General features: G+C 35.2%; 1 protein-coding gene across 2 annotated transcripts in view; it reads left to right on the plus strand.

Annotated features, from left to right (window-relative positions):
- ELAPOR2 (endosome-lysosome associated apoptosis and autophagy regulator family member 2) overlaps window positions 1-12,435 on the plus strand; it is a 148,399-nt gene that overhangs the window by 76,158 nt on the left and 59,806 nt on the right. For both annotated transcript variants that reach the window (XM_012779528.2, XM_012779529.3), the window contains 3 exons: window positions 3,800-3,995; window positions 8,133-8,280; window positions 11,056-11,142. In XM_012779528.2, the coding sequence (XP_012634982.2) occupies window positions 3,800-3,995; window positions 8,133-8,280; window positions 11,056-11,142 (431 nt within the window). The remainder of the gene's footprint in view (window positions 1-3,799; window positions 3,996-8,132; window positions 8,281-11,055; window positions 11,143-12,435) is intronic.

Below are 12,435 nucleotides of genomic sequence, written 5' to 3' on the forward strand. Positions count from 1 at the left end.
TTTTCTAGAAAATTGACCAGCAAGCTATATTATATATTTGTTTTTTAAAAATCATGTACTGGCTACAAGGCTTCTCTGAGTGAAGTTAATGAGAAGTTAGGTGTCCATTTTTGTTGTGCGGGAACCCTGGGGTATATGTGAGCCAGAAGCTTATAGGGCTCAGGAAATGACATAGAGAGGCCCCTAGTTATTAATTGACACTGATCCCCATTGTCCTCTTGTCCCCTCTGCTGTGGAGAACTCATCAGTCTTCTTTGTTAATGTAGCTAGTGGTCTGTCGATTTTGTTTGTTTTCAACGAACCAATTTTTCATTTTATTGATCCTTTGTATTTTTTTTTTAATTTCTATTTTGTTTAGTTTTGCTCTGATGTTTATTGTTTCTTGTATTCTGTTAGCTTTGGGTTTGGTTTGTTCTTGTTTTTCTAGTGCCTGGAGGTGTGAAATTAGGTTGTTAGTGTGTTATGTTTCTGCCTTATCGATATAGGTATTCAGTGCTCTGAGCTCCCCTCTTAGCACTACCTTTTCTGTATCCTAGAGATTTTGGTAGCTTGTGTTGCCATTGTCAATCAATTAAAAAAATATTTTATTTATATATTGATTTTGTCATTGACCCAAAGATTGTCCAGCAGCAGGTTTTATTTAACTTCCACGTATTTGTATACTTTTGAGAGTTCCTACTGGAATTAATTTCTATTCCACTGTGGTCTGAGAAGATATATGGTATGATTTCAGTTTTTTAAGATTTGCTGAGACATGTTTTTTAGCCTAATATAAGTCTATCTTGGAAAATGTTCCATGTGCTGATGAGAAGAATGTATATTTTTTAGTTTTTGGATAGAATGTTCTGCAAATGTCTGTTTGGTCCTTTTGTTCTAGAGTCCATCTTAAGTCCAGTGTTTCTTTGTTGGTTTTCTGCCTTGATGATCAGTCTAATTCTGTCACTGTAGTGTTGAAGTCCCCAGCTATTATGATGTTGTTGCTTATTTTGTTTCTTAAATCTAGTAGTATTTGTTTTATGAACCTGGGTGCTCTAATGTTGGGTGCTCCAATCCAATATATATTCAGGATTGTCATATCTTCTTGAGTTGATCCTTTTATCATTATATCATGGCCATCTTTTTTTTTGTTTGTTTTCACTGTTGTTGATTTAAAGTTTGTTTTCTACATGACATAAGAATAGCTACTCCTGCTCACTTTTGGTTTCTATTTGTGTGGAACAGTTTTTCTACCCTTTCACCCTGAGTATGTGCTACCTTTTAGGAGTTAAATTGTTTAACTCATAAAAGTTAAACAACTTGTTTAACAAGTTAAACAATTAAAACTTGGAGACAGCAGATATTTGGGTTATTTTATTTTATTTTTTATTCATTCTGTCAATCTAGATCTTCTAAGTGGGGCATTTAGACCATTTACATTTAATGTTAATATTGATAAGTGAGGTACTGTTGCAGTCATCATGTTGATTGTTACCTGTTTGCTTTGTATTTTCCCACTTGGTACTGTCTATAATAACTGTGAATTTTTAATTTTGAGTATTTTTACACTGGTGTGTATTGACTGTTCTCTTTGGTGTTTAGAGCTCTTTTGAGCATTTCCTATAGGGAAGGTCTAGTGACAAATTTCCTTAGAGATTGCTCATCTGGGAAAGATTTCATTTCTCTTTCATTTATGCAACTTTGCAGGATATAGTAATCTTGATTGACATTTATGCTGTTTAAGAATACAAAAATGGGGCCTCAGTTCCTTCTGGCTTGTAAAGTTTCTGATGAGACTTCTGCTGTTAGTCTGATGGGTTTTTCTTTGTAAGTTGCTTGATGCTTTCATCTCGCAGCTGGTAAGATTTTTTTCCTTCACTTTGATTTTGGTCAGATTGATAACTATGTGTCATGGTGAGGTTCTATTTGCGATAAATCTTCCAGGAGTTCATTGAGCTTCTTGTAAATAGATGTCTAAATCTCTAGCAAGACCATAGAAGTTTTCCTCCATTATATCCTCAAATAGATTTTCTATAATCTTTACTTTTTCTTCTTCTTCAGGAATATCTATGATTCTTATAATTGTATGTTTCACATAATCCCACATTTCTTGATTTCTCGATTGTTTTTATTTTTGTCTTTATTTTTGACTGAGTTAATTTGAAAGCCTTGTCTTTAAGCTCTGAAATTCTTTCTTCAGACTGGTTTAGTTTGTTTTTAAAGCTTTCTGCTATAATTTGAAATTCCCTAAATGACTCTTCCATTTCCAGGAGGTCTGTAATTTTTTGTGCTATCTATCTCTTTTGTGAATTTTTTATTCATGTCTTGAATTTTCTTTTGTTTCTTTGTGTTGGTTTGTAGGTCATGGATAGGTTTACAGCATAGATTGTAGTAATAGTTTCACAGGTGTATAGTTATCTCCAAACTCATCAAGTTGTATATATTAAATATATACATATTAAATGTATGCAGATTTTTGCATGTCTATCTTATATTGATAAAGTAGTTTTTAAAAAAGGAGTAAGTAGAACAATAGTGGCAGTTTGAATCAATAGCTTTTGTGTCTGTATATGTTATGTGTCTGGGGTATGTTTAGAAAAGCTTTTATGAAATGAAAACTGTTGTAATTAATTCAGTGAATAAGTAAATGAGCATGGGTTTTTAGGTCTAATTTTTTAATTACTTTTTCAAAATTAACTTATTTTTATTTCTGGCTAAGCTTTCCAATGTATTCTAAAAGAGGAGTCTACCTAAATGTGAGGCTTTGCAGCTTCTCTCTCTGTTGGGAGATCTGTTTTCTTCATTGAATATTACGGAGGTTTTATTTTGTTCTTGTTCCTTTAATATCTTAATTAAAGGATTAGAAAGCCTTTTTCTAGATTTGAGTCACTAATACCACCCTGTGTGGAGCTGCACACTTGGGGGACATTGATTTGTGTTTGTTGAATGAATAATAACTTAGTAGCAGAATTGCTTTTCTTTCTGTAACTGTGTCAACTATTCTTCATATCTGCTATCTCTTGGTACAGTTCTCAGACTTAGCAGAGAACTTGACATGATGAATCATGATGAATAAGATGTATGTTATGGAAATGACTAGGTTGATTTTGTGAATATTGAAAATACGGCTCATGTTTTTAGAGTGGAGATAAATTGTTCAGCTATTGCACTGCTGTCCTGTTTTCCTCTTTGTCCTTTGTTGTTACTGACTGGATCAGCATTTTATTTGGACTTACCATGTGCCAGATATAGTTAGGAATCCAAAAAAACTGATCCTTGTTTTCTTTAAGCTCAAAGTTTCACATTAACTGATAAGTAGGGTATGTATACACACACACTGATAAGTGGGATATATATACACACACGTATGCGTGCACATATATATGTATATATTCTTGGACGTATTATAAAAGAATACTGTAGTAGTATAAGGGGAGGCACAGCTCAATGCCTGGTGGGGACTAGGAAGGTGCTCTGTCATGAAGAGGGTCATTTTTGAGTTAATAGGAGTTTTCCAGGAAGAGAAAGTGTGTTGGCCAACATCTCTGGGGAAGAAGACCACCACAACAAGTGAGAGGATGAATATTTTGGGAACGATACGAATTTTGTTATGATTGGAGAAGGGTGGGGCAAGGGTGGGGCTTGGTAAAATACTGTGGGGCCAGACTGTGAAATGCATGCAGTGATAAGGGAGACATTGGAAGGCTTTAGGTAGGGTGTGACATGATCAGAGTTTTGTAAAAATAATCCTGGTGACAGCATGAAGTGGGGGGGATTGATGGAGGAGGACAGTGAATAATATGTTGTCCGTTCTGTCTTGCAGCTTTCTCCTGTGCTTCTGGAGAGTATCTAGAAATGAAGAACCAGGTATGCAGTAAGTGTGGTGAAGGCACCTACTCCCTGGGCAGTGGCATCAAATTTGATGAGTGGGATGAATTGCCAGCAGGATTTTCCAACATTGCAACTTTCATGGACACTGTGGTGGGTCCTTCTGACAGCAGGCCCGACGGCTGTAACAAGTAAGAATCCAGAGCAGCCTGTAGATCTTGACTGAATACTTGAGAAGAATATAGTTGCTCTTTTCCAGAAAGAAGATGAGGATAATCTTGATACTAGTTGGGATCATAGATATGCTAATTGCAGAATCATATTTTTGGACAATCATGATTAATAATGTAGCTGAGTTTTCATAAGGTTAAAATCATTGCTCTGCAGTAGATACTGTATGCAAAAGTGCAATAAAGCTATTAGACAAATGAATTAATTTTCTCATATTTATAACTAAACTAAGTCCATGGTGTTTAACCTTTTTCTAACTTTTTTTTTTTTTGAGACAACAGAGTCTCACTCTGTTACCCAGGCTAGAGTGCAGTGGGGTCAGTTTAGCTCATAGCAACCTCAAATTCCTGGGCTCAAGCAATCCCATTGCCTCAGCCTTCCAAGTAGCTGGGACTACAGGCACATGCCACCATGCCCAGCTAATTTTTTCTATATATTTTTAGTTGTCCAGCTAATTTCTTTCTATTTTTAGTAGAGATGGGGTCTCGCTGTTGCTCAGGCTGGTCTCAAACTCCTGAGCTTAAGCAATCCTCATGCCTCAGCCTCCCAGAGTGCTAAGATTACATGTGTGAGCCACTGTGCCTGGCCACCTTTATCTAATTTTTAATGGATAACTTCAGATTTCTTTTTCCTTTGAAAGGAAAAACACATAACCTTCATTTACCACTTGATTATCTCCTCCTATAAGAGAGAGTGGGTGACGTACCTAAGGTAGAAAGTGCCTTTGCTTAATTTCTACCTCTTTTATAGGGGATTATTAAGTTTGCCTGTGACAATGTTGGAAGAATGTTAAATTGTTCTGAAAAAAACAAAACAAATGTTTATCTTTGACTATTCCCCTCCATGTTCTCATGTATTGATAATGCCACATTTCCTTTCATGTGGACATAGGAGAATTAAACTTTAGGTGTTTGGTTACCTTCTGACAGGAATGGTCTCTTAGGACCCCCAAATTTTTACCAGGAGCTGAGGATCCTGGGGAGTTATTTAGCTGTGCTAAAAGTTGAGTTTCCTTCATCCTTCTTTCCTTCCTATCTTTCTTCTTTCTCTCTTTCACTCTTGCTGTCTATCTCTCTCTGCCAAATGACATCGATTTCTTTATTGTACTCCTCTCATCACAGGATTATTCCTCTAAATGTGTGTGTTTTAATAAAAGAGTTCCTTATAAGAAGGTACTAGAAGGATGTTATGGGATCTCAGATCTTTGTTTTTGGTGGGCAGGAGATACTTACATGACTTCTTTTGTTTTTAACCTGGAGTAGCTATTCATCAAAGAAATTGAATGATAAGCAGTTTTTCAGTGTAGTGTCTTCTAGTGTACTTTTCTCAATGTAAATTTCAGTCTGATATTGCTGTATTTATTTTCCTTCCTTTTTTCCCTCCTTCCTTTTTTCTACCCATCTGATCTTGTAATCTCTTCACTATTTTTAATTGATTGAGTCATATAGGAGCTATATGTTGAAATTTATAAAAAAAATTGTTTTCCCAAATGGTTGTATTATAAATCCCCCCAGGAGTATATTTGAGTTCTCATTATTTCATGTTTGCCAACATTTGTATTGTCAAGTCTTGTTTTATTTTAGCCATTTAAGTGTGTGTCAGTGAAATGAATCTTATTGTGGCTTTTGCATTTCCCTGTTGTATAATACCATTGAACATGTTTCATGTGTTCATTGTCCATGTGTTTATTTTCTTTTGTGAAATGTCTAAGTGTTTTATTCATTTTCTACCTTTTTTTTGGTCATTTGATTACCAAGCTGAAGGAATTCTTTGTGTATTCTGGACATTAGTTCTTATATGAATATATTTGTATAATTTATATGAGGTCTGTCTGGAAAGTATGCAGCCATTGTTAACATGATGAGAATGGTTTGTGCAACATTGATGTAACCTGGCAGTCAGAGAGAGTGGACTGTAATGTGCACGTGTGAACAATGATGCCTTCACTGTAGTAATCTGTGGAGTGCTAGACACTGTTGGGTGAGCATGTGTACTGTGTGGCTGTCGCTTTCAAAATGACTGAGCAATGCATCTGCATCAAATTTTGTGTTAAGCTTGAATATTCCTCTGTGGAACCTATTTGGATGATTTAGAAGGCTTTCGGGGACAATGCAATGAGTACAGCGCAATTAAAAGTTTGTTGAAGTAGCCCGGTGCAGTGGCTCATGCCTGTAATCCTAGCACTCTGGGAGGCTGAGGCGGGAGGATCGCTTGACATCAGGAGTTCGAGACCAGGCAGAGCAAGACCGAGACCCCATCTCTACTAAAAAAAAAAAAAAAAAAAAAGAAAAAAAAAAAAAGAAAAAAGAAGAAAGAAAGAAAGAAATTAGCTGGACAACTAAAAATATGTAGAAAAAATACACCAGGCTTAGTGGCGCATGCCTATAGTCCCAGTTACTAGGGAGGCTGAGGCAGGATGATTGCCTGAGCCCAGGAGTTTGAGGTTGCTGGGCTGACACTGTGGCACTCTAGCCTGTGCAACAGAGTGAGACTCTATCTCAAAAAAAATAAAAAAAGTTATTTGAAGCGCAAATGCTTCAAAGATGGTCTAGAATCTGTTGAAAGTGATCCATGTTCTGGAAAGCCTGCAACAAGTGGAACACCTGAGGATGCTGAACATGTACACCTTAAGAGAGATGCTTGGGAGAACTGTGTGAGGTCCCAAGGTGCCTACTTTGAAGGGGACTGAGCCGTCATTGTCCTATGTACAACAACATTTCTTATATCTTCTTCAATAAATGTCTATTTTTCATATTACATGGCTGAATACTTTTTGGACAGACCTTGTATATATTATACAAACGTGTTTATGTACATACATTTTTGTGTGTATATGTAATATTTCTTCCCAGTTTGTGGCCTTTGCCTTTTTGTTTTCTTAATGGTATCCTTTGATAAGCAGAAGTAAAATTTATCATTTTTTGCTTTTGTTATGGTTAGTGTGTGATGTTTCTTAGGATATCATAGCTAACCCTAGGTTGTAAAGACTAGAAATTACAATGTGTATTCTTATCATAGTGTAGTTAGGGTTATTGTGCTTTTACATAATTTTCAATTTTATAACAGTATAGCTACATTTACAATTTGTACCCTCATCTTTGTACTCTTGTGGCATATTTAGAAACATGTTATATACATTACAATAAAATGATGTATTTTAAATAATCAATTGCTTTTTAAACAAACTTACAAAGACTTAGGAATTCAAAGGCCAAGTCCATTACTGAGAAGAGGTTCATTTCTTGTGCCACATGACTTCCTAAATAAATCAAGAGGTGAAGAAATACAGCTTTATATGTTAATCTACATGTTTACTATTATTGGTACTCTTTCTTCCTTTCTGTAGATCTGTCATGTTCGTGTGTTTATAAATAAAACTTCAGTTGTTATTTGAAAGGATAATTCTACCTAAGGCTACGAAAATGAGTTGTCATCTATTTGGCGATCAAATTTTTTGGTGAAAACAGTTTCATAGCAAATTGATCACATAACCTTAGAAAGATTTGGGAAGTCATGTGCTATTGTTACCAAACAAAGAATGAGGATAAGCAGTTTGAGGAAAAGAAAAGAGATTTTTTTTGCTGACACATGAGGAAGATGGTACACTGTTGTCTTAGCAGATCATCGTCCTGCTTTTAAGCAGAAATACAAAGGGGGTTTTTAGCTTTGGGCCTTTGTGTTTTAACTATGGTTGGTGGTCCTGGTTGGCCTTATCTCCACCGAAGATGACCTCATGCCCTCTGCCTGGACAATTCTGTTAAGCCCTCTCCTGTGGTTTAAAACAAAGAATAAGGAATACTCCTCTGCCCTTTGGATTACTGGCTGGAGCCAGAATACAGGTTTTAATTCCCAAAAAGAGTGGGGGAGGTTTTAAAGAGACAACTTGTAATACATTTTGCCCCCTTTTAGGCCCTTACTTTGTTACACTGTATGAAATGAACCTTTTCTCAGTTGGCCTCTGAGTTCCAGAAAAGCTTCTGGTGTTTTCTGCTGTACTTTCCTGATGGAACTGCTTTTGAATCTGGGTTACATAGTTTTATGAGCAGAAGTGGTTTCTGAACACTAGCTTAAAATACATCCTGGTTTTGTTTCCACAGCTCTTCTTGGATCCCTCGTGGAAACTACATAGAGTCTAACCGTGATGACTGCACGGTATCTTTGATCTATGCTGTGCACCTTAAGAAGTCAGGTTATGTCTTCTTTGAGTACCAGTATGTCGACAACAACATCTTCTTTGAGTTCTTTGTAAGGCCTTTTATTTTCTGGAATTTACTTTTTAAGGGACATTCATGTAAATTTCCCTTAATCAGTTGTTCCCATTCTACTTTATGCCTCCTCAGTTTTTGTGTTAACTGAACCTTGAGGGTAAACTTTAATTTTTTCTATAATATTTTGTTTTCTAGTTAATATTGTTTACCTCTGAGATCTCACTTTGTGGAATAACATTGGGCATGTTTTATTTTGGGTTATGATCATTAGATTATCATTTGATTTAGACTTTTTGTGTGATAAATATTTTCTCCAAGATTCATTTTAACCTTATATTTTTATAGATATGGATGATATTTTGTTAAAAATATGTTTTTACCAATTTTAGTTTTTACTTAAAAGTTTTTTCTTCTCTTCGCAATTTCAAATGTTTTTTAATAACTAGAATTATTTAAGTGAATTCATGGGCAATTATTTCAAAATTAGAAGTGGCTGTATGTTTCTGATTCTATGAATTTTGTACAGTCTATAAGAATCAATGGATGGGTTAGTTGATGTCTCTGGTGAGAGATTAAATAGCATTACAGAAGATAGGATAATAGTCAAATAGAATAGGCTGTTAGCCATTAAAGTTATTTAATGATATTTACAGATTAGATCTAATCTAGCAAATATTTATTGTGGCAGTGACCTAAATGCTTGAGAGAATGTTTTCAGATTGACTTCTACCAAACAAAGTGTGTGTTATGTAAATAAATGGGAAACTATCTTAAAAAATTCTGGTCCAGATTTCAGGAACAAATGTCCACAAAATTCTAAAACAAATTTATATTGCTCTTGGTAACAGACATTTCCAAATCAAAAGTTTGATAGCAAGAGACATTTTTCATAAAAATATGAGCTTTAGAATTGAAGTCAAAGATTCCGGCTCTAGTTCCAACTCTGTAATTGGTAGCTATGGGTTATTGAGCAATTAAGTGAACTTTCTGGCCCTCAGCATTCCCTTATATAAAGTGGATTGTTTGACAATATCTTTTAAAGAGCTTCCTAGCACTAATATCCTTTGATAAGTTTAAGATTTTAAGCAACATTCAAACAGATTTACTTTTAAGCTACATTTTATTTGCTAAACACTCCTCAGAGTGAATTTCAGTGGGCATTTGGCAATATTACTAAAACTAAAATAGAGTTAAGAAATAAGGCAGTTATCTAATTGTTAGCATAAGCATTTAGTATCGCTCAGTAAGTCATTTGAGAGCTGTTAATAAGGATATTTGGATGGTAAAAGAATCTTAAGGGTCCTTGTCTTAAGGCATAAAGTTTCATCACTTCCTTGCAATGATGCCTTTGTTTGGCTGTAGCCTGGGCATTGATGTTACAGCTCAATAGGTTGCAGTTTAGTTACTCTGAGGCTGAATACTTCATGGTCATCATGCTAATAGTTAATGGAAAGGAAATGTCTGACAACTGAAAGATGCTGTTGTGCTCTGAGAGTTATACATGTGGGCATTATATATTTTAATGCAATAAAGTAGGTAATTTGGGATCTATATGAAATTTTCATTGAGCTCTCTTTAAATAATAAAACTGAAGCACTTATAAGAATAAATGATTAGAATAAAGTTATACCTTTACTAGTTACTTTTAGAATGAGTAACAGAACTCAGGTCTCCAGAATTCCAGTAGAATGTCATGGCAACACATGATGTCTGCTTTCAGGTATAAAAAAGCTTTCAGTTTATTCTCACCCTGACCATTAAAGGTATATTCGGGGTTGTTATCTACTTTTAAATAGCTTAACCCTTGCATTAAAATAGTCATTATGCTTACAATATAAATATGACTCTTAAATTCAAGGAAAGTAAGTATTAAATAGTTTCAGTAGCTGATATTCTCTGGTATTTGCATAATGAAAGGATCTACTTTGTAGTTAATATGGCTTTAGAAAGTGACTCTTATGGAGAACATTTTAGTGTTTATAAATTGGTCAGAAGGAAGAGTGGAGCAGCAAAATGAGTTAGAGCTGAAAGAAGGAGCCATTTCTTTCAGTGGAAATACAGATGATGACATCTCATTTTAACCCTACTCTTGTCACTGGCTATTTTGCAATATTGGAAAGATGGCCTAAGGTTTTAATGTCTCTGTATTCTTTGTAGACCTGGAAAAGTAGCGTCCAACCCTTAGGCATTTTGGAAGAATTGCCTTGGAAATTGCATTTTGGAAAGTACAAGGTGTTCGGTACTGGAGACATTATTTGTAGTCATTTGAATTGGCATGGCAAATGATTAACATTTACACCCAAATAAAAATGTGAGACTTTGAAATAGCCACTTACATACAGATTTGGATTAAGTCCTCAGAAATTGAAAACAAAGCAGACTCTATTTATTTTTAATTTAAAGTTTTACTCATGTAAATATTGCAAAAAAATGAAGTTTATTTTTATACTATTGGGCCTGTGTGGTGAATGCAATGTCTTAGAACACTTTGGTAAATTGGTAGATGTTTTGTAATGACTTTATTTCCTTCCTGTGCATTGTCAGTGTTAACTATTCTCCCTCCCCACCCCACCCTGCCCCCCTTAATGAGTTAGCCTTTTTGTTACAATAATGAATATGGTTTACTTGGAACCACTCACTCATATGCAGTTGTCACTTAGGCTCCAGAGATCTTGATGTGTTTACTTGGAAATTATTCATGCCATTGTTTAGTGCATATTGAAAGATACACTTGCAGTCTGTGTTGGGTACAGAATTTAATTAAAACCTTTATTCAAGAAGCTTTACTAGGGCCCTTGTATTTAATCCACAGATTCAAAATGATCAGTGCCAGGAGATGGACACCACCACTGACAAGTGGGTAAAACTCACAGACAATGGAGAATGGGGCTCTCATTCTGTAAGTCTCTTCCTGTTTTTCCTTCTCCTTTTCCACCAACCTCATTCTTCTCTTTCATTTTTCCAACTTTTTCTGAAAGTTTGTTTTAAGAAAAGAAAATATTAAAATTGTCTATTAATTTAGATGATTTCCAGTTAGGGAAAAGTTTGCCCCTAAGTTTTCTAAACTAGGATTCCAATTTTTAGGGTTTTTTTTCCTTGCCTTTTTCTTTCTCCTTAGCTTCCTTTCCCATCATGCTCCAACTTTCCTCCGTTTCAAATGGGCATTGTCAAGAAAGAAGGCTATTCAAAACTAATACACATAACATTTGAGTATGTAAGTTTACAAATGTCCCTGTCACATGTGATAGGATCAGTAGTTTTTGTCATCAGAAGGATTCTTGAATTCCTTTTATTTAAAATTCTCTGCAGTATCTCCAGCAAGTGATTTTCAAGTTTGTTTTGTTGGGTACTGTGCTGTCTCCATTGTGGGAAGTTCTAAGTATCACAAAATGTATCTATGTTTGGAGCCTCAAGCTGTTTCCTACGTATTTGCCATGCATTGGTCAAAATTCTACCTTCTCTGGTCACATCAAGTAAAGGAACTGCCTACATCTCCATAAGACATCTCTTTAAAATGCTTGAAGGCAATTATCAGGTAACATGATGCAGTGAATCTGTTACTATTTGAGGCATTGTCTCTTTGGAGTGAGACATGGGTTTAAAATCTAGCTCTGGCTTATAGTTGTGTTTCTACAGGTGATTTGGGAATAATCTTGCAGGATTAAATTAGGTGATGTATAGGAAGGGCCTAGTACAATGCCTGTAATGCAAATTGAGCTCTGTATCAGTAAGTGCCCATCTACCCTTGCCTTTGTGGTTGTAGCAGGTGCCTCATCCCTGGGTCATTTATACAATGTACTCTTTCAGAGTATTTTTTTAAATCTGTATGCCTGAAAGTAATATTAAAAGCACTGAAGTTCCATTTACCTAAATATGCAGTGAACTGGGCTTTGAAGGTACAAGTAATCCTTGACAACAAATGTACTTTCTTCACTTATAAAGTCTTAATACAAGGGAAAAGTGCTTAATGCACTACTTTCCCTTAATGCACCATTTCTCTGAATCTCTGGCAGGGTGAAATAGTTGGGTGGATTTTAATTTTATACTGTTTGAATTTTACCAGCCAAAGACTGCTTAGAAGAATAAAGAGGCAAATGAAGGAACCCAAAGCAAGGAACCCTTAAAATTAGTTCACTTACCTCCATCAGCAAGAAATTTATCAGAAAATTAGTTGGATTTTATAATTAGAAAA

Source organism: Microcebus murinus, chromosome 9, assembly GCF_040939455.1.
Source record: "Microcebus murinus isolate Inina chromosome 9, M.murinus_Inina_mat1.0, whole genome shotgun sequence".
Taxonomy (NCBI): domain Eukaryota; kingdom Metazoa; phylum Chordata; class Mammalia; order Primates; family Cheirogaleidae; genus Microcebus; species Microcebus murinus.